We start from the raw sequence: 22,552 nt of genomic DNA, 5'->3' as shown, positions 1-22,552 counted from the left end.
CTCCGGCTCCAGAAGTCAAATAATGGATGAAATCATTCAGGAAGTAGACTCAGATAAATACTGTTTGTCACAATAAACCTCGAAGACGGAAAGAAAGCACCAAACACAACACCATGCCTTCAATATAAAGGCAGCGCCGGATGCTTTTAGATAAACATAAAATAATCATCAGAGGCTCTTCTTGTAGAGGATTTGTGATGTGATGCAGACTTCCCTGCACTACCTTGACTTTCTTTCATGCAGCCCACGGTGGGACATTTGAGTGCAGACAATGGAGGCCCATAATCTGATAGCGCCGTCTGTTCGCCTGCTTCCGGGCCGAAGCTTCTAAATGAACCGTGATATGATCAGCGAGCTGCAGTGGAAGTGAAGGACACTGATGCACCTCTCCTGTTTCAGGAAGCAGACTAATGACATTTATATGACCTTGTTAGAGGCTCCCTATTGATGGCAGTCATATATATATATATAACGATGACGAGTGAAATGTAATAAAAGGTGCATCGTTGTGATTTTCACAGTCGCATTCAAATAGTCCCAAAAGAGCTGAGGAGGGCAGAACCTTCAGAATAAACTCATTCATCTGCATCTCAGAGATACTGGGCTGAAAAAACAAGGGAACGACTCAATAATTCATGAGTTACCAACTCCACTGCACTTTAGAGTTTCCACGAACCCACATGCTGTATGTACACATTTTCCTTTTCCTGCGTCAAATCAGCAAATATGCAGGAGAGCTACACAGAAGGTGTCCGATAGAGACAGCTGTTAAAAGTGGGAGAGAAAACCCTAAATCAGCAGTGAGAAAAGTGCTCTGTAAATATGTCATCCGTCACTTTGTTTTCATCCGGATATCAGAAGATACAAACGTGGTGCTTTAAGGTTCTCAGCGAAACAGTATTCAGTTTCATGACCAGAGCAATTGTGAAACAAAAAGACATTATCTGTTCAGGAAGTGAGTGGGCGTCCATTTTTATGGAACATAAGAACTCAAATATTACGTCACAAACTCACAACAGCTGTATGTCGACCTAAAGAAAAGCCTGGTGGTGTAACGGACCGTAGTGGATCGATACGGATCTCCACTGACGGTTCATGTGGACTACAGATTAATGACACAGTTTAACGTTAACCATCACAGTGTAAATAAAGTTTTACTGACGATCGTTATCCTCCAAAAAGGAGAGCTAGTAACGTTAGCAGCACCGTTAACGGAAAACAGGAGGAGAGCTATTAACGTTAGCAGCACAGCTAACGGATAACAGGAGGAGAGCTAGTAACGTTAGCAGCACCGTTAACGGCTAACAGGAGGAGAGCTAGTTACGTTAGCAGCACCGCTAACGGATAACAGGAGGAGAGCTAGTAACGTCAGCAGCACCGATAACACCGCTAACGGATAACAGGAGGAGAGCTAGTAACGTCAGCAGCACCGCTAACGGATAACAGGAGGAGAGCTAGTAACGTTAGCAGCACCGTTAACGGATAACAGGAGGAGAGCTAGTAACGTTAGCAGCACCGCTAACAGGAGGAGAGCTAGTAACGTTAGCAGCACCGCTAACAGGAGGAGAGCTAGTAACGTTAGCAGCACCGCTAACGGATAACAGGAGGAGAGTTAACGGCTAACAGGAGGAGAGCTAGTAACGTTAGCAGCACCGCTAACGGATAACAGGAGGAGAGCTAGTAACGTTAGCAGCACCTCTAACGGATAACAGGAGGAGAGCTAGTAACGTTAGCAGCACAGGAGGAGAGCTAGTAATCGTTAGCAGCACCACTAACGACTAACAGGAGGAGAGCTAGTAACGTTAGCAGCACCGTTAACGGCTAACAGGAGGAGAGCTAGTAACGTTAGCAGCACCGTTAACGGCTAACAGGAGGAGAGCTAGTAACGTTAGCAGCACTGCTAATGGCTAACAGGAGGAGGTTCAGTTCAGTTACATTATGATGCGTTCAGGCTCTGTTCAGGTAAAATGAGTAATGGGTAAAGTGAAATTATAACGTTATCATGATGTGTTCACATGTAATCTGTTAAATGTAGTGTTGGTGATAAACTAGAATAAATCCAGTAGTTTGAAGGAAATGTTTTCACATTAATATAAAATAGATATTAGAGATGAATTATGATGCTGAATGGGTGAATGATATGTAATGATATGTAATATATAAGCTTTGAGCTACTGATTGTAAGTCGCTTTGGATAAAAGCGTCTGCTAAATGACTGTAATGTAATGTAATGTAAATGATGTTTAACTTCCTAACACTAGCTCTAAGATTATTATACATCATTAAAACTATGAATGACTAGATTTGTTTTTATCCATAAAAATAAAATCTTATATTTACTTAACATTTTAATTGTATGTTTTTATGAAGAAAGAAAACACTATAAATTAATATAACAAAGTAAAAGTATCAAATTTTGTATTTTTGATGGTTTACTGACTTCAGAGAGTAGAAATGATTTTTGGGACGGTGGTGAAAAATGATAGTCTGGAATCTTTGTAGACCAGCTGCTCTGACAATATGGATCTTCAATTATCAGCAAATAGTTTCAGCAGCAAAAAAAAAAGCCTGATCAGTGATTTCTAAAAGTTATATTTGCTCCTTTTTATTTTTCTGTTGATCTGATCTGTGACTTAAAAGCATGATAAAATCCAAACCATGAGTTTTTACTATCCGTTGCATCATTAATAAAGCCACATAAACAGTATCTCAGAGTATCTGCCTCTGGATCTCTAACACTTAAACACTGCACCGGTTCATCAATGCATAACACTGCACTGCAGATTCAGTCCACTTTGAGCTGCTACTAAAGCGCTATAAGGCAGACTTTGTTAAGCGTTATGAAACATCTACTCTAGTGGGGCTTTAAGAGGAGATGACTCTGTTTCAAACACACAGAACTTTAATTATTAAGACCAAACTTCCATCACACTAACAAGACAGCTCAATGAAAGCGGAGTGGAGATACTGTGAGGCTTTCAAAGCGCTTTCACTTATCGACAAGACTACTAGGGATAAAAAACTGGAGCCAGGGAATTTAGAAGTAGAACAAGTCGCCTACCCCTCACTGGCTTCCCACCAACAATCCTATAAGTATCATAAAGATTTGTTTTGACACAGAGATTATTTTCTGTAATAATCCAAAATCAAATGGAAGAATCCCATTGGCTGTTTGTGGAGGGAAACAGTGATGATGACTTCCTGTTGGACTACAAAAATACAATACCAAGATCAGACATTGGTCTAAAAAAGCTGGATCTGGTAACCGACAACATTACTTTAATAAATAACAATGCAATACATTTATATCTATGTAATTATTAGTAACATTTTGCTATACAATAGTGGAAAAGCAATGTTTAAGTCAAGCCTGACTCATTTATAAAATGCTGGTATCAGAAGCCCAGGTATCAGTAAATAAATATTACTGAATACATTGCTCAATAAATAACAATTAGGTTAATAATTTAAATGGAGAATAAAAAAGAAATGTTTCCTCCAATCAGTTGATAAAAAAGCGAAAACCTTTTTTTCTTTCTGTTACAATCAGTTAAATGTAACTTATGTCACTCTTTTATTTTACTTTTACTTTTTTAATTAATTTTATCCTATTTTTTCTTGTCTTCCCAAACATTTAATTATTTATTTATTCTCAATTTTCTTAGTAATTATAATAATAGGAATACAAATATTTATTTGTAAAGCGCTTTAAAAGGTACTCAAAGGCACTTTACATGGTAAAAACAGAAACATTAAAGGCAATAACAATAGTAGTACTCAGTGTGTTTATTAGCTAGCTAGCTAATTATTAATAGCAGTAATGCTAATAAATATGTACTAACATTCCCATGTGTTTACGGTTCTGTTTATAAAATAAATGGGGTTTATATCAGAGTTAAATGAACAAATTCTGTGTTTTTATTGTATTATGAGCAGAAAATCTGATATAGGTATAAACTATTTTACCGGAATCTTAAGTATTTAAAGTATGGAAATATTGAGCTCATTGCAGGAAGAAGCTGATGTCTGAGTGAGAACTCTTTCATAGAGCACGATGTCTCATACTGACATGAAAAACTCTCTCTGACCTTGGATCAGTCACTAAATGAGCTCTCTGTGTTTAGTCTCCTCATTCTGTGCCAACACAAAGAGATGTTTAGTAAAAAACGAGCGTAACTCCAACTGTGTCCATGTCTAATTGATCGTTACATTAAGAGTTTAGCTGACGAGCACAAGGTCGTCATTTACAGAGTCGGAGAGATGCACCTTGTGACTTACTGGAAGCCTTTTTTCTCCCGAGGAGAAGAATCATCATCTGTACAATCGATTTTGTTTTCAGGCTGATTTAACCCACTGGCAGTAGACCTACAGCCACTTCCCGGTTCTAAGACGATGGAAATGTCAGCTGTTAATGACGGCAAGATAGGTTTTTATGACCAGTAACTGACTATAGACTGTGTTTCTTTGACAGAAGATTGTGGATTTGATTCTTTTACATCTGACTTTTAGTCCAAGACACATGTCAGCTGAAATAAAATCGAATAAAGACATTTATTATTCAGTCTTTAATTGTGTACTTCACAATATATAAACGTTTCCTCATTATGATCATAAAACATCTGATTAAAAACAAATCTGTCCGAGCATTTAATTCCAACAACAGTCTGCAGTATTTGCTACTTGATGCTACCAGGCGAAGCTGCATTCTCTCTCTGCTGTCCACCAGGGGCGACTCCTCTGGTTGTATAGAAGTCTATGAGAAAATGACTCTACTTCTCTCTTGATTTATTCCCTCAGTAAACATTGTAAACATGAGTTTATGGTCTCAATCTCTAGTTTCAAGTCTTCTTCAATACAGCATGATGTTCATTTAGTAAATGATGCTCCATTTAGAGTCAAACAGACCATAAAGCAGGGGATGCTTTAGGGCGGGGCTACACACTGATTGACAGGTCCACACCAGAGACGTATACGGCGTCTCTACGTCACTCCTCCTCAGTCCAAATATGGTCACTTCCTATTGGTTGCAAAAAAAAAAACATTGCAACCGCCATTATCCAGGATGGCAACGACCAAATCGCAAAACTTTAGGCTTCATAACATCAGTCCACAAACCAATGAGTGGCATCATGATGACTACGTCCACTTCTTATATGCAGTATGGGGTTGCTACGCACAATACTGAAGGTTGAATACCAAGTCTTAGTTGAATCAACAACCAAATAAAAACTAGGTAAAAATATCCCTAAACTCTCTATTCTATATGTACGGAAGCCCCCAAACCAAAATGAAAGCTTGACCAGAAAAAATCCTTTTAGAGCAGAACCAGGACAGCTGATGTTGGTCGTGATATTAAGTGGGTCGACCACTTTAGACAGAAAACAGAGTTGATATGAAAGAGGCTGTGGTCTCCCTGAGGGAGTGTGTTCTGGGCCAACGCTAGACCGCCTCGGGGCTGAGCATCGTCTGTCCATTCAGCAAACCACAGCACACTTCCTCTGACACACAAACACACACACTCATGACATCTGTCTGGGTGAAAGAGGCGGATAGACTTTGAGGTTAAGTGTATAGTGCTGAAAAAAAGATATCCCGCAGACTTCAACAAAATGGACAGAAGTAGGTTAAGCTATTATCCCTGATTAATACTGATTCAATAAAAAGCTGGAGTCAGAGAGGTCATTTCTGGGAAAAATACTCTGGAACACAGGGAGTGATGTGTTTTTGGTTTTTTTTACGTGTAAAGGTAGTTGTTAATCTTCAAAAACAATGTTGATACTTTTGTTGATATTCTCATTTCATCCTGACAGAACTCAATGAATCAAACAGATGGTGAAGCTCTGAGTAGTCCTGAACTAAAACGATTAACTTCTCCTCTACTCATTTACAAAAAACTGATATTTAAGGGAGAAAGAAAAGATATCTGCCAGTTGTGATTAGTTGTTCCTCGTCACATGACATGCTGTGCGCTATGCAGTGTACCAAAAGTTGAACATTTTTCATCTCAGAAAAAGGCGCTTTGGAACCCTTGTGGCGCTTTGGAACCCTTGTGCACCTTGACGGCGACGTTTTCATTGTTGAGTGCGTCTTCATTGACAACAATGGATTTGAACATGTGATAGGTCCTGAATGTCTCTGGTAGAGACCTGTCAATCAGTGTGTAGCCCCGCCCCTAAAGCATACTCTGCTTTGTTTTCAGAAAGTTGCTTAAATTTAAACCAAGTAAAAAGAGTGAAAAAATGGGTAAAATGTTGTCGGATAATTTATGTTAATGTTACACTTGTTCTGTTAACTTTGGTAATTTCTTCTTGTGCACACATTGGAGCTCAGTTACAGCATCATACTGTTTTTAATGTACTGTTTTTTTACTTTAATTCACACTTTTTTTACTTTATTCTAAGTTTAAACCAAGTTTAAAAAAGTCAAAAGTAAAAAAATGGGTAAAATGTTGTCGGATAATTTATGTTAATGGTACACTTGTTCTGTTAACTTTGGTAATTTCTTCTTGTGCACACATTGGAGCTCTGTTACATCATCACACTGTTTTACTTTATTCACATTTATTCTACTCTTTATTTGTGTGTGGTTGTTTTCAATAAATGTCTCAAGTTTAAACCAAGTCAAAAGAGTGAAAAATGGGTAATTTATGTTAATGGTACACTTGTTCTGTTAACTTTGATAATCTCTTCTCGTGCACACATTGGAGCTCAGTTACAGCATCATACTGTTTTTAATGTGTTTAATTCTACTGTTTTTTACTTTATTCTAAGTTTAAACCAAGTCAAAAGAGTGAAAAATGGATAATTTATGTTAATGGTACACTTGTTCTGTTAACTTTGATAATTTCTTCATTGGAGCACAGTTACATCACTATACTGTTTTTAATGTCTTTAATTCTACTGTTTTCTACTTTATCCTTCTCTATTCTGCTCTTAAGTCCTGTGTGGTTGTTTCCACTTCTCTGTCCCACCACCTCAGGCTGTTTTCTCAATTCTACGTTTTTTCTCTCTCCGGCCATGCCCGGGAGCTCCCCCGGATGACCTCCGGACAACACACTCTCTCATCCGGGTAATTTATGTTAACGTACCCTTGTTCTGGGAAGCCCATGGATAACAGCAGTTAGGCTGGAGCCTGTTTTTAATGTCTTTAATTCTACTGTTTTTTACTTTATTCTAAGTTTAAACCAAGAAAAAGAGTAAAAAAATGGGTAAAATGTTGTCGGATAATTTATGTTAATGGTACACTTGTTCTGTTAACTTTGATAATTTCTTCTTGTGCACACATTGGAGCTCAGTTACATCATTATACTGTTTTTAATGTGTTTAATTCCAATGTTTTCTACTTCATTCTAAGTTTAAACCAAGAAAAAGAGTAAAAAAAAAAGGGTAAAATGTTGTAGGATAATTTATGTTAATGGTACACTTGTTCTGTTAACTTTTTATAACCATTTCGTGCCACACATTGGAGCTCTGTTACAGTATTATTCTGTTTTTAATGTGATCAATTCTACTGTTTTTTTTACTTTATTCAACTGTATTATACTCATTAGTTGTGGTTGTTTCAGAAAGTTGCTTAAGTTTAAACCAAGTCAAAAGAGTGAAAAATGGGTAATTTATGTTAATGGTACACTTGTTCTGTTAACTTTGATAATTTCTTCTTTGGAGCACAGTTACATCACTATACTGTTTTTAATGTCTTTAATTCTCCTGTTTTCTACTTTATTCTAAGTTTAAACCAAGAAAAAGAGTATAAAAAAAAGGGTAAAATGTTGTAGGATAATTTATGTTAATGGTACACTTGTTCTGTTAACTTTGATCATTTCTTCTTTGGAGCTCAGTTACATCACTATACTGTTTTTAATGTCTTTAATTCTACTGTTTTCTACTTTATCCTTCTCTTCAGTCCTGTGTGGTTGTTTCCACTGACCCCCCCTCTCTCCCACCACCTCAGGCCGTCTCTCTCGCTCTCTCTCCGGCCATGCCCGGGCTCGGCTCCCCCCGGATGACCTCCGGACACACACACTCTCTCATCCGGGTACTCACGCCCTTGGTCTCGGGAAGCCCATGGATAACAGCACGTCCAGGCTGGAGCCCGTCTTCACAGAACCCAGCCGGGTCTGCCGGAGCCTCCGCGGGAGTATTTTGCTGTACAGGTCCTCTTTGGCCGCCATGGTCGACCCGCTGCCCGCGTCACGGTGCTCCGCAGTCCGCCTCCCCGCTACAGAGTGCGCGTCGGCCGGGTCTCTGGGAGGAGAGAGAGAGGAGAGCTGCCGGGAGGAGAGACGCGCTGAGCGGCCGCGGAGGAGGCAGCGCCCGGGACCCGCCCCCCGGAGGAGCAGCGAATGAGATCAGAGGATGAACACTGAGCACAGCACAATGTACATACATGTGTGTGTTTAAACTAGTTTAAAACATATGTGTGTTTATTTAAACTAGTTTAAAACATATGTGTGTGTTTATTTAAACTAGTTTAAAACATATATATGTGTGTTTATTTAAACTATGTGTGTGTTTATTTAAACATATATGTGTGTGTTTATTTAAACTAGTTTAAAACATATATATATGTGTGTTTATTTAAACTAGTTTAAAACATATATGTGTGTTTGTTTATTTAAACTAGTTTAAAACATATGTGTGTTTATTTAAACTAGTTTAAACCATATATATGTGTGTTTATTTAAACTAGTTTAAAACATATATGTGTGTTTATTTAAACTAGTTTAAAACATATATGTGTGTTTATTTAAACTAGTTTAAAACATATATGTGTGTTTATTTAAACTAGTTTAAACCATATATGTGTGTTTATTTAAACTAGTTTAAAACATATATATGTGTGTTTATTTAAACTAGTTTAAAACATATATGTGTGTTTATTTAAACTAGTTTAAAACATATGTATATGTGTGTTTATTTAAACTAGTTTAAAACATATATACATGTGTGTTTATTTTAGTTAAACATAGTTTAAAACTAGTTATATATATGTGTGTTTATTTAAACTAGTTTAAACCATATGTGTGTGTTTATTTAAACTAGTTTAAAACATATATATGTGTGTGTTTATTTAAACTAGTTTAAACCATATATATGTGTGTTTATTTAAACTAGTTTAAACCATATGTGTGTTTATTTAAACCATATATATGTGTGTTTATTTAAACTAGTTTAAAACATATATGTGTGTGTTTATTTAAACTAGTTTAAACCATATATGTGTGTGTTTATTTAAACTAGTTTAAACCATATATGTGTGTTTATTTAAACTAGTTTAAACCATATGTGTGTGTTTATTTAAACTAGTTTAAACATAGTTTAAACTAGTTTAAATATATGTGTGTTTATTTAAACTAGTTTAAAACATATGTGTGTTTATTTAAACTAGTTTAAACCATATATATGTGTTTATTTAAACTAGTTTAAACCATATGTGTGTGTTTATTTAAACTAGTTTAAAACATATATATATGTGTGTTTATTTAAACTAGTTTAAACATATATGTGTGTTTATTTAAACTAGTTTAAAACATATATGTGTGTGTTTATTTAAACTAGTTTAAACCATATATATGTGTGTGTTTATTTAAACTAGTTTAAAACATATATATGTGTGTTTATTTAAACTAGTTTAAAACATATATGTGTGTTTATTTAAACTAGTTTAAAACATATGTGTGTGTTTATTTAAACTAGTTTAAAACATATATGTGTGTTTATTTAAACTAGTTTAAAACATATATATGTGTGTTTATTTAAACTAGTTTAAAACATATATATATGTGTGTTTATTTAAACTAGTTTAAACCATATATGTGTGTGTTTATTTAAACTAGTTTAAAACATATATGTGTGTTTATTTAAACTAGTTTAAACCATATATGTGTGTTTATTTAAACTAGTTTAAACCATATATGTGTGTTTATTTAAACTAGTTTAAAACATATATATGTGTGTGTTTATTTAAACTAGTTTAAAACATATATATATGTGTGTTTATTTAAACTAGTTTAAACCATATGTATGTGTGTTTATTTAAACTAGTTTAAACCATATATGTGTGTTTATTTAAACTAGTTTAAACCATATATGTGTGTTTATTTAAACTAGTTTAAACCATATATGTGTGTTTATTTAAACTAGTTTAAACCATATATATGTGTGTGTTTATTTAAACTAGTTTAAACCATATGTGTGTGTTTGTTTATTTAAACTAGTTTTAACCATTTATATATAGACACAAATACATGAATATGAATGTGAGCAATCTAAATAAAAAGATTGAAGTACAGTACTAAACAAAACAAATATATATATATATATATATATATGTTCATCTTGCTTTATTTAAAAGTTTAAACCATATATGTTGTTTATTTATTTATTTACAGAATGCATTATACCAAAAATTAGGGAAAAACATTCATGCAGAAAATGAGGTTGTAAAACACACACATAGACACAAATACATGAATATGAATGTGAGCAATCTAAATAAAAAGATTGAAGTACAGTACTAAACAAAACTGTAATGTAATGTAATGTAATATATAATGTATTATTTATTTAAACTAGTTTAAAACACACATGTGTGTGTTTGTTTATTTAAACTAGTTTAAACCATATATGTGTGTTTATTTATTTAAAAGATTAATAAGATAAGATAATGTGTTTGTTTATTTAAACTAGTTTAAACCATTTGTTTATTTATTTACAGAATGCATTATACCAAAAATTAGGGAAAAACATTCATGCAGAAAATGAATGAATATGAATATGAATATCAGCTTTAATGGTCATGCACATACATACACAGAATGTCCCTTCTGCATTTAACCCATCCCTGAGCAATCTAAATAAAAAGATTGAAGTACAGTACTAAACAAAACAAATCAAAACATATATATATATACATACACACACATGGCTAAGGGTACTACATGTGTTTTTATTATTTTTTTGACAAAATACATTATAAAAAGAAATCAGGTGAAACATTCTGATAATCATATTCATTTATTTGTGTGTATATGTGTGTTTTACAACCTCATGTTCTGCATGCTACGAATGTTTTTCCCATTTTTTTTGTATAATGCATTCTGTAAATAAAAAAATAAAAAAAACACATATGGTTCAAACTAGTTGGAATAAAGATTATGGTACAATACAAAAACAAAACAATAGATATATATGTATGTATGTATGTATGTATGTATGTATGTATGTATGTATGTATGTATGTACACACACACACACACACACATTGCTAAGGGTAGTACTTGTGTTTTTGATTTTTGACAAAATACATTATACAAAGAAATCAGGTTAAACATTTGCAGAACATTAGGTTGTAAAACACACATAGACACAAATAAATGAATATGAATGTGAATATTTAATGGTCATGCACATACACAGAATGTCCCTTCTGCATTCAACCCATCCCTGAGCAATCTAAATAAAAAGATTGAAGTACAGTACTAAACAAAACAAATCAAAAAAAAAAATATATATATATATACAGCGGGTAAAATAAATATTGAACATGTCAACATTTTTCTCAGTAAATATGTTTCTAAAGGTGCTATTGACATGACATTTTCACCACATGTCGGTAACAACCCAAGTAATCCATACATACAAAGAAAACCAAACAAATAAGTTCAGAAATTAAGTTATGGGTAATAAAATGGAATGACACAGGGAAAAAGTATTGTTTTTTGGTTTTTTTTGACAAAATACATTATAAAAGATATGCAGAACATGAGGTTGTAAAACACACAGACACAAATAAATGAATATGAATATCAGCTTTAATGGTCATGTACATACATACACGAAATGTCCCTTCTGCATTTTTCTGCTTGTTGTTTTACATATATATTAAATATTGAAAGAAGAAAAAAAAATGTGTTCAGCAAACTAAGAGTTAAATTTGAAGAGAAAGGAAACTATTTGTGTGTGTAAAATACATTAAACAGTATAAATGACAAAACACTAGGAGCTATAAACAGTTGCTTTTAATTTGAGTACAAAAATTACATTAATTATACAAAGATAATATCTATAGAGTTTATACAACAATGCATCACGTGTAGAAAAGGAATGACTTCATTTTTTCACATTGTTTTGGTTGATATGTCTGACACAAGGTCGTGAAGATTTCCATCCTGGTTGGTTTAGAGTTTGTAATGAAGTATTTTTGTGTGTTTAAAAATGAAGAAAAAATGTAATACAGCATTCTTTCTCCAGGAATGTCACCACAGTCGCCCAGTTTGTAATACTGCAATACAAAGTTACATTTTATGTGTATATACAATGAAGAAAAACTCTAATACTGATTTTTTTTACCAGGGGAATGTCCTCCAGTACTGCTTTAATTCATAAACATCACCACATAGTTATTAAAACCCCTGATTATTTTTGATCCATGGCTTTTCATATCATTCCTCATTAACTGATGATTCTTTTCTGTCCGTCTCTGAGATGACATCCAACCGACGGCCCTGGTTTGACCTCCAGTAACCCGACCGTGTCGTGGGGAGATGTGAGGTCAGTGACGGCCTCCGACGGTGCCGACAGACGGGTCGTACGGTGTGATGACACAGAAGACACAGCCGGCCTCCTGGAAGGCCTGCCTCATCTCCACCTGGTGGACCAAACACAGACCGCATGTCAGAATGAGAAATACAGAACGTATGAACCACAGAGGACAGATTGATCACTGAGACAGAAAATAAATGAGCAGAGAAGTTAGTGGTCCTTTTAAATGAGACATTATGGAGCGTTGTAATGGGTTGAGCAATAATGTAAACCCAACCATTTATTCCAATTATATTGTATTTAAGTGTTTTTTTTATGGTTTTCTTTTATTTATTTTTTTGGATTACTTATTTATTATACTTTTATTGTTTTAAGTTTTTTACAGTTTACTTATTTAATATACTTTTTTTTATGGTTTACTTATTTATAATACTTGGGTTTTTTATTATGGTTTACTCATTTATTATACTTTTTCTTTTTACGGTTTACTTATTTATTATACTTTTCATTTTTATTTATTCTTACAGTTTACTTATTTATAATACTTGTTTTTTTATAATGGTTTACTTATTTATAATACCTGTTACTTTCTTTTACGGTTTTTTTTTAACTTTTTATTTTACTTATCTTTTTAAAGGTTTAATTATTTATTACACTTGTTTTTTTATTTATTTTTTACAGTTTACTTATTTATTATAATTGGCTTTTTTGTTTTCTTACTGTTTACTTATTAATTATGAGAAAAAGAAAATTAATTGATGATTCCTCTTGATTACATCAGAAACTAAACTCACGGTTTTTGAAGTTTGGAGGAGGAAACTTTAGAAATACACAAACCTAATGTGGTTCTGTAGTTTTATTATGCACTTAAATGTTACTCGAATTAATACAGCGCATATCCCAAAAAAATAAATATCCGCTGCAAAAATAAATATCCGCTAAAGATAACGAACTACAACGCAGTGCAGTCCTACCAGTCGGGCTTCATCCAGACACAGACCCACCACGGCCCCCCCGCTGCCTGGTAACTTCACCGCCGAGCCAAACTGCAAAGAAGCAGCAAAAACTTTATGAATGCATGAACAAAAAAAAAAACAGTCCTGCAGGTGGGAACGGACAAAAGAGTGAAAACTGTTCAATAAAACAGGCTCTTACAGGAAGAGTTCTTCTCCATAGTCAGTGTTTTACTGACTATGGAGAAGAGTTTAATGTGGACGTCTAGAAGAATCAATATCTGTTTAAGTGAACGCTATATTTAGAATATTTACACTTCTTTGCATCCTGTCAGACAGCTATAGAGTCTATGTATCTGATGGGGAAATAAAGTCTATGCTATTGCCAAAGCCACCAGACTCCATTGAAAGAAACAGTGATTTTAGCTTGCTGAACACTGTGGTTGCTGGTCTACTGCTGCATCCATCATTTAGTTAGTTTATGTTAATGTGAGACTTTTGGTGAATCTGAACTAACCAAGGTCACACAATAACACAAAGAAACGACCGATCAAGGCAGCAGTAGACCAGCAACTCCCTGTGTTCTGCCATGTAAAATCACAGTTTTTCAATGGAGTCTGGGGGCTTTGACAGAGCATAGAATGATACATCGGCTTCAGTTTCATGTCTGAAACACAGATTGTATAGCAGTCTCATGGCAATATGCCAAATATAGCATAAAACTTTAACTGGTATTGATTGTTTTAGGTGGGCCCTCCTGTCTGCTTCCATCTACTGTAATAAATACACTGACTGTGGAGAAGTACTTCATACAAGTCCACTTCAAAAGACCCGAACTACCACTTTAAGTACATTACAGTCATTTAGCAGACGCTTTTATCCAAAGCGACTTACAGGAAGTGTATTCAACATAGGTATTCAAGAGAACTACTAGTCACCAGAAGTCATAAGTACATCTCCTTTCTTAAACAAGCATCTAAAAGCATAAACCAGAGCAAAAGTATAGTGCTGACGAACTGATATGAATACAATAAGTGCAACGAACTGATACAAATGCAAGTACCAACCTGTCTCGCCAGCTGAACCATCTTGAGATTCCCAGGACCCAGACACTCATCAGTGTAGACAGACCTGTGGGAAATGTTGTTACTTCAGCTGTGTAGTGAGTGTAATACGACCGTCTCACATCAACATATACATATATATATATATATATATATATATATATATATATATATATATATATATATGTATATATACTGTTTACCTCCGCAGCTCAAAGTTCTGGTCCATCAGTTGTGCCAGACGCCGCCAGTCTTTCTCCTGAAGAGCCGTCCTGAAGGGCATCAGAGTTTAAAATTCAACATTTAACAGCCACCACAAAGACAAAAGAATGAAGCAAATGTGAGACGTCTGTACAAAGAATAGACACAATTAATCCCATGGTTATTTATGTCTAGCTTTAACCCTGATATACTTTAAATTACAGTACTCTAAGTTCTCAAACCAACCTCGCTTGATCAGTGAGCTCAGCAAAAGTCTTCATGGCCTCGACTACCAGAGGTTCTCCTGATGAGACACAGGGCAGCGTCAAAGAAGTTCAACAAACAAACCAATAGTTTTACATTTTTCTGCATATTAAAGAATACTTTGTGGCGATACAAATAGAAATGACAATATTACAAGACAAAGAGTCGACTTTGGTTAGTTTGGAATTACAAAAAGTCACACAACGACACAAACAAACTAACCGATGGAAGCAGCAGTAGAACAGCAATATCTGTGTTCTGTGAGGTAAAATCACTGGGTTTTTTTCCAATGGAGTCTGGTGTCTTTAGCGAGAGCAAAGATAACAGCTTCAGTTCTAGTTGGAATCATTTAAACTTGGATTGATTTCTTTATGTGTACATTTGTTTTTGGTTTCTAAAACACATTTTGCTGAGGTTCCCGTCCACAGCGGTACATTGCTTTGCTGCTGTGACGGGGGCTACTTGAGTAAATACAACACTGACTCTAGATAAGTACCTCATACAACCCCATTTAAAAAAACACCCCAACTATCCCTTTAATCTGAAGACGCACCATTGAGCCAGCGCTGCCTGATGTTGCTGTGGATTCGTCCAGAGTCACTCGGGTCGCTCAGGTAAGCCAGCCAGAACGTTGGCAGACCGCTCATCTCCATAGAAACATAGTTACCTAGGAATGGGAAACACAAACACATTATGAAATGTATTTATCGTGTACTTATATATATCGTGTATCTACAGACAGATGTTGACTTCAGTACCGTGGCCCTGCTCCTCCATCAGCTTCTTGCTGAAATCCATGTAGACTAAACCTTCATAGACCTGTGGAGGTGAAGTGGAAACAGTTCATGCTACTTTATATAGTTAATTAAAGATGAGTATAAAGATGTTTCTGTTACTGACCTGAACAACTCTGTCCTGAAGACCAGCTGTGATGAAAAGCTCCTCCGTCTCCACGTTGAGGATGAAGTTGGCTCGGATCGACCTTGGGAGATCCTGAAGTGTAAAATATAAATTTATGAATAAGTAGATATGTTGATATTTTAAAACGTTACCGTGAGGAACTTTTATCTGGTTATGATCAAGGTCAGATGTCTCTATATCTTTTATTCCTGGTGCATTACAGGATCATTTATACAAAAGTCTGTATATAAAACTATTTAAATATATATTGAATTAGTATTCAGGCAAAAATAATAGTCCACTTTCTGTTTTAAAACTTGTGTTTTTGTGCGCAGTGTTATATAAAGATCAGTATTAGTATAAAATGATCTGTTTAGAATTAGATTTCAGTGGTGGCTGCAGTAAAATTGAGGTTTGGTGCTCAGAAACACTACCGCTTTTGTCCACATGGGGGCGCCAGAATCAACACAAAATGAAAGTTCATTGTTGTAAAAATAAAGAGTGGAAACAGAAAATTAAAAAATAAATGTTGAAATATTGCAAAAAAGTTTGACACTTAAATTGGAAACGTTTGTGTATCGATAAAGACAAAAGAAAAAAAGATTCATGAAAACGCACACAAACGCAAATGAATCACATGTGACTTTTTCTTGTGGTGAGACGTTTCATTATCCGGTTCATTCTGTTGTATATTTCATGATATTTATTACTAAACTTTATTTTGTGTGCATTAGTCTCTCGAATTAATCTCTGTATTTTTGTTGTGTCAATTACTTTATATCAATAAAACTTGATTAATTGATTGATTTGGTAACATGAAAAGGGAAGTATCCTTACATTGTCTGTGATGTTGTAGAATTTCATCAGACACTTCAGTGTGGCTGAGACGATGGCACTGTGAAGAGACAACCATGAATCAGTAGATTATTAAATCTCTAAAAGCTTTAACAGAAAAGAAAACTAACAGAAGAGTTTACCTGCTTCCAGCGAGGCCCTGCAATAAAAAAACAAATCATTTCATCATTACATGACATTCTCACATTGAACACTGTTTTATCTATTATATTATATATTTAAATGGTTCCTCACCACCTGCCGAGGAATGTTGGTGTCGTACTTTAATGTGAAGTTCTGCTTCGTCAAAGCGATGCTGCAGGGAAAAGATAAAGGAGTATTACTAGTTAAAAGTCTGTCAAACTAAACATCTTTTTTACTACATAATAAACAACGAGTATTATCATATGTGTAGAATTAGATTCTCATGGTGGCTCCAGTAAAATGAGAGGTTTTCTAAAGGGAGTCTGGTTCTCAGAAACACTACCACTTTAGTCCAAAGGGGGCGCCAGAATCAATACAAAATACAAAATCCTTTTAGTAAAAATAAAGAGTGGAAACAGAAAAATTGAAGAAAAAAAAATGTTGAAGTATTGCAAACAAGTTTTATGCTTGGTGGAAAAGTTTGTTTATCTATCTGAGCATTAAGAATAACTATATAGAAATAAATCTTCTCTCTTCTTTACTGATGAAAGTCATAAAAAGGATCTGAAAACGCCCTTGGTTCCGTCCTTTATAAAAAAGAAAACCATGATGTTGGGGAAAGTTATGGCGGTATCCATGGTGATGGATAAGAGCAAAGTCAGATATGCTAACGCTCATATTTGAATGTAATAAAAAATATTTAATCGGAGAACATCTCGGTTCTTTTCTCACCCTTGTTTGGAGCAGAACTGGTAGAACTTCTTACAGGTGGCCTGCAGCAGACGCAGACCCCCCAGGTATCTACAGAGGAGGAGGAGGAGGAGGAGGAGGAGGAGGAGGAGGAGGAGGAGCGTTTAGATAAATCAGTCTGCAGGTGTGTTACAGCTCAATTTAACCTGTCAGGTTCTCACCCTTCCTTCCTGCTGATGCAGAACAGATCTTGCAAGCTTCCAAACTCGGTGGGGTCGTTGAGAGGATGAGGGACCAAAACCTACAAAGTCACAGGAAATTCACATGATTTTTAACACTAAACGTTCCAAAAAAAAGGTGTTTCAGCTCATGAGAGTGTGTGATTGTTACCAAAGTCTGGCTCTCCACCAGCGTGACCTCGGCCCAGAAGTTACAGATGGACATGGCGATGGTTTTCCCGTTGAAGCCGTCTGAAGGGTTCCCAATTAATCCAACCCTGAGAGGGAACCAATCAGAAGTGTCTGTCAGGTTGTGTTCTAACATTTAAGTACGTATTTGTAACAGGAAGTCATCATCACACTGGTTCCCTTTCAAAAATGGCGTCAGGTTCTTACATTAAATTTTGGATTATTGCAGAAAATAAACAAACGTTTATGAATGGACAGACGGACAAACTGAAAACAACCTCAGTGATCTGAGCTCAATTCTAACAGAGTTCTTTGCGTTTTTTCTCACCTGGCGAACGATCTGCATGTGATTGGTTTAGCTGGAGCGTCTTGTTGCTTGGTGGAGTAATGGGTGAGCCACCTGGTGTAGTCGGACAGACCCTGTGAGGTCAAGAGGAAGCATGTTATTAGAAGAAACTTCTAAGAAGGTTCTTAGGTAGCCCCGCCCTAAAGCATCCCCTGCTTTATGGTCTGTTTGACTCTAAATGGAGCATACTTTATAGAACCGGAGGTTGCCATCTGGTGAGGACAGAGTAAAGCTCTCAAATCTTTCCTAGTTGTTTGCATTTCCTGTCACATGACCTGGTGGATTACACTAGTTTCCTTTTTGTTTTGCGTTTCTCTCAAATCCATTTATCAAAATGCTTACTGTATAAAACTAAGTGTAGAACTAATAATGTTGTTCAGGCCTCCTTCTCTGGCTTTCTCTCTTATAATCTATGAATTTGAAGGCAATGCTGTGTGTAAAAAAACCAACAACATGGCGGATAAACTGAGGCATTGATACAAACCACTTGTCCAATGAGCTGGAAACCAGTAGGAAGCTTCATCCCGAACACATCCAGCTGCTTCTCGTTAATGAGCCACTCCTGAAGAGAAAAGAGACAAAAAGATTATTCAGTTATTAATGTATTATAATGCACTGATGTAATATGTCAAGTATTTATAATCTAATTTTTAGTCAAAGCCACAAAATGATTTTGCATCATGTACAGATTAAAATTAAATTAAATAAAGGCAGCAATTAGAATAAATCTTCCTCTTTTACCAAAGTGGTTTTCTCTTCTTCGTTACACAGCAGATCTAGTTATACGCTTACCCATAATCGCCCGAAGCACCGGTCTGTAGCTTGAGTCTGCAGGTTGAGGAAGTCAGACAGGTAGGACAGCGTTTCTCTCTTGATGCAGTAAAACACGACGCTGGCCAGCCGGGATTCTGTCAGACCCTCCTTCGGTTTCTCCAAGAAGCGAGTTATCCTGATTCACAGTGACATGATGTACAAAGTGAACTTAAAGCCTCAAGTTTGATGTTTTGTCCGTCGCCATGTTGTTGTTTTGCAACCAGTGCATCATGCTGTATTGAAGAAGACTTGAAACTAGAGATTGAGACCATAAACTCATGTTTACAATGTTTACTGAGGGAATAAATCAAGAGAGAAGTAGAGTCATTTTCTCATAGACTTCTATACAACCAGAGGAGTCGCCCCCTGGTGGACAGCAGAGAGAATGCAGCTTTAACACAGGAAGCTTTGACTTCACGTTTCAGAATTACAGCATGTGGTGCATTATGGGATATAAACTTCCTCTCACCTGTGAGTGTCCCTGCAAACCTCCACGATGCCTCTGGAGCTGCTTTTCTCACTTTCTTCCAGCTCGTAGTAAATGATCAGCTCTCCGGGCTGCAGCACAAACACAGGACGGGATGCTCGTGACTTCACAGAAACATCTATTTGAGCTTAATGAATATCTTTTTCACACACCAGACTGTTTTCTAAAATGAATGCATTGCGCTAATCACCTCTGACCTGAAGAAGCGGATGACTTGAGCGATGTCAAAGTTCTGGTCTGCACACAGCATGTCTCCTGCGATCTGCGTGGTGTTAAAGACATTCATTCAGTTCTGAACACAAAGAAATGTAACCGAGCGGCCGTGTGACCGACAGACGGGCTCGTCGTACCACCATGATGTCGTCCTGCAGCTTGCGGCTGCGTATGCCGAGCACCAGGTCGGCCACGGCGCCGAGGCGGTCCTCCAGCGTGGTGCTGCCGTCGTTCACGATGTTCTCCACCGGGAAGTCGTTGGCTGTGGCCCAGCGCTCGTAGTACTTATACCTGAGAACGGAGAAATGATGATGATGATGATGATGATGATGATTGGTTGAAGTATGTTCCCTTAAGTGACTAATCTGTGCCTTCGATTAGTTCCCTCAAACTGAACTACAATCTCTATTCTATCCTTCAAATTCCTAATTGGTTTTCGGAAATTACTGAATAATTCCTCAATTGTCAATTTGCACAATTATAAACATGTGTAACCCAACAAAATTGCTAATTAGGTCCCTCAGAATTAATTTTTTTGATGCTTATTTGTAATTGGTTTTCCTTAAACGGGACTAAAAACGCCAAACTGTTCCCTCACATTTCTAATTTGTTCCCTTACGTAGCAAAGTGTTCTCTTGAATGAATAACTTATTCCCTTAAGTGACTCATAATATTAAGCGATTTATGCCACAACACCGGAAATTAGCTCCCTAAAATTCCTATTTTCTACCTATTTGTGCCCTATAATTTGTTCTGTTACATTTCTAATTAAATTATTTATTTTTTTGTTCCTTCAAACTTCCAAACTTTAAATTGTTCCCTCACGAAACACATTTGTTCCCATTAAATGACTAACTTTGCCACTTGCTGTTTCATTTCTAGATGTTTCTGCACACACGTCTGCAATGTCTTTGTTTTTTGGTAACATATTCTTGATTCTACCAGAATAAAAGCCTTTTTGTAACAAATCAACACAGAGCGGGTCATGCATTAAACGGGTAGAACTCACTTGTCTGCATTAGTGACCAGATACACTTCTGTGAACAGCTGTCTCCTGGAGAGAAACCAGAGACGAAGTCAGAAGACGGTTTTAAAGTGAAAAGATAATCAATAATCAGACCTGTTGGTGTTGTTACGCACATGTTGACCGTTTCCCACCAAAAGTCCAGGATCTTCTTTCCTCCGATGCCGGGCAGTAAAGCCTTCGGCACCCCGGCCAGGTGGCTGTATAATCCTGTGTCATCATTCTGAGAGAGGAGAGGTGGAAAGAAAAACAGCTGGAGTCAGTTTACAAACTATACTATGATCATATAAGCCACAACATGTTGTTATAAAAACATTATAGCTTAAGGCCTCACAGAGTATCTGATATATGAAATTTTCCCATTGAAGGAGCCATTTACCAGTTTTAGTTATTATAAAATAAGAGTTTTTAGTATTTAGTTTATAGTATCTTGACCTCTCAATGGTAGTATGAACCTTGTACTCTTTGAGGTAACACTGGTCAGGTGATGTTAGCCAGGTAAACTCTATTCAACAGCAATTAATCTGGATTACTTTACGTTAATCTCATCACGGTTATCTATTTTCATCTGTAACATCATCTTTCTGCATTAAAATGGTGACCATCCGCCAAAGATACGGTACTGTTTGGACGTTCACTCCCTGGATACGAGTCAAGAATATTCTTTGTCACCTATTAAAGTGACTATGTTCATAGAAACATTTCATTTAAATAGTCAAAACACACCTAGTTTACAGTATAGGTGTTACCGAGGTCAACGATGAACCTCCAGGCCTCATGTAGGTGATTTATAGTATATTGCATATGACCATACTGTTATAATTAACAGTTTTACTGTTATAATGGCATTTAACCTGCCTTGTTTATATGGTTATTGCTTTAGTTGTTTCTGTTTTTAATCACATAAAGTGCCTTTGAGTTCCTTTCAAAGAACTATGCAAATACAATGTCTTATTATTATAATATAACATTCAGAATCTTGATTAATATGTATGTGGAGTCTATTTGTTAACTATGTACAGGCTTAAATGTTGCATTTAATGCCATTAAATTAGGGCTGGGTCAAAATCTTCTGTTGGCATAAATGTGGTTTCTTGATCACAATATAAATCACAATATAGCATGCTTTCTGCAAGTTCAATAAATAAATAAACAGTAACAATAGACAACAACAAAAAAAAATCTTATAAACTTTCAACTCAAACTCTGAATTACTGGTGTCCCTGAACGCAACAGCACCAGTATGCCCAGTAGGGGGCTGTGCAGTATAGAAAAAGCCATTTTATGATAAAAACCAGTAAGGTTGTGGGGTCAAATGTAAGCAGAATTAATCAGTGGACCCTCACGGTTCTGTACATGTCTTAAGTGTTGGTAGAACAGGTGTGAAGGCTCCCTGACAGGTAGAACAGTAGAACAGTGTGTGGTTCTGCAGGACTTTGGACCCCTTCAGGTTCTGTCCTCTCTGCTGCAGCATTACACCTTCTTACCTTTATCTGGGCCTCCAGCACGGTTCCGTGACCGGCTACCAGCAGAATGCAGATCATTGGAGAACCCTCAATGCGTCCTTTAGTTCCTTTAAAGTCAACACAGACACAGCAGAGGTTGAGAAATATCTGCAGCAGCTTCTCCCACCGTCCGTGAAGTAGCACGCTTCCTCTTTGATCCTTCAG

General features: G+C 36.1%; 2 protein-coding genes across 2 annotated transcripts in view; both read right to left on the bottom strand.

Moving 5' to 3' along the window:
* Positions 1-8,304, bottom strand: part of ubash3bb (ubiquitin associated and SH3 domain containing Bb) — a 36,229-nt gene extending 27,925 nt beyond the window's left edge. Inside the window, 1 exon segment of the mRNA XM_054600866.1 lies at positions 8,043-8,304. Coding sequence (XP_054456841.1) covers positions 8,043-8,170 — 128 coding nt within the window. The 5' untranslated portion in view covers positions 8,171-8,304.
* A 3,707-nt stretch (positions 8,305-12,011) lies between these two features.
* On the bottom strand, positions 12,012-22,506 carry gkup (glucuronokinase with putative uridyl pyrophosphorylase). Its single transcript, XM_054600905.1, has 23 exons — positions 22,370-22,506; positions 20,999-21,105; positions 20,868-20,912; positions 19,996-20,149; positions 19,836-19,907; positions 19,628-19,716; positions 19,138-19,294; positions 18,830-18,907; positions 18,328-18,419; positions 17,983-18,088; positions 17,814-17,893; positions 17,635-17,703; positions 17,014-17,074; positions 16,902-16,918; positions 16,762-16,819; positions 15,925-16,017; positions 15,783-15,843; positions 15,578-15,691; positions 15,007-15,064; positions 14,763-14,831; positions 14,563-14,626; positions 13,517-13,588; positions 12,012-12,648 (listed from the first exon to the last, which is right to left on the bottom strand). The coding sequence occupies exons 1-23, from the start codon at positions 22,424-22,426 to the stop codon at positions 12,553-12,555; spliced, it is 1,869 nt and encodes a 622-aa protein (XP_054456880.1). The 5' UTR covers positions 22,427-22,506; the 3' UTR covers positions 12,012-12,552.
* Between the last annotated feature and the right edge of the window lie 46 nt (positions 22,507-22,552).

Source organism: Anoplopoma fimbria, chromosome 1 (assembly GCF_027596085.1).
Source record: "Anoplopoma fimbria isolate UVic2021 breed Golden Eagle Sablefish chromosome 1, Afim_UVic_2022, whole genome shotgun sequence".
NCBI lineage: Eukaryota > Metazoa > Chordata > Actinopteri > Perciformes > Anoplopomatidae > Anoplopoma > Anoplopoma fimbria.
Note: the sequence above shows the minus strand (reverse complement) of the source record. Positions and strands in the feature narration are given on the sequence as shown.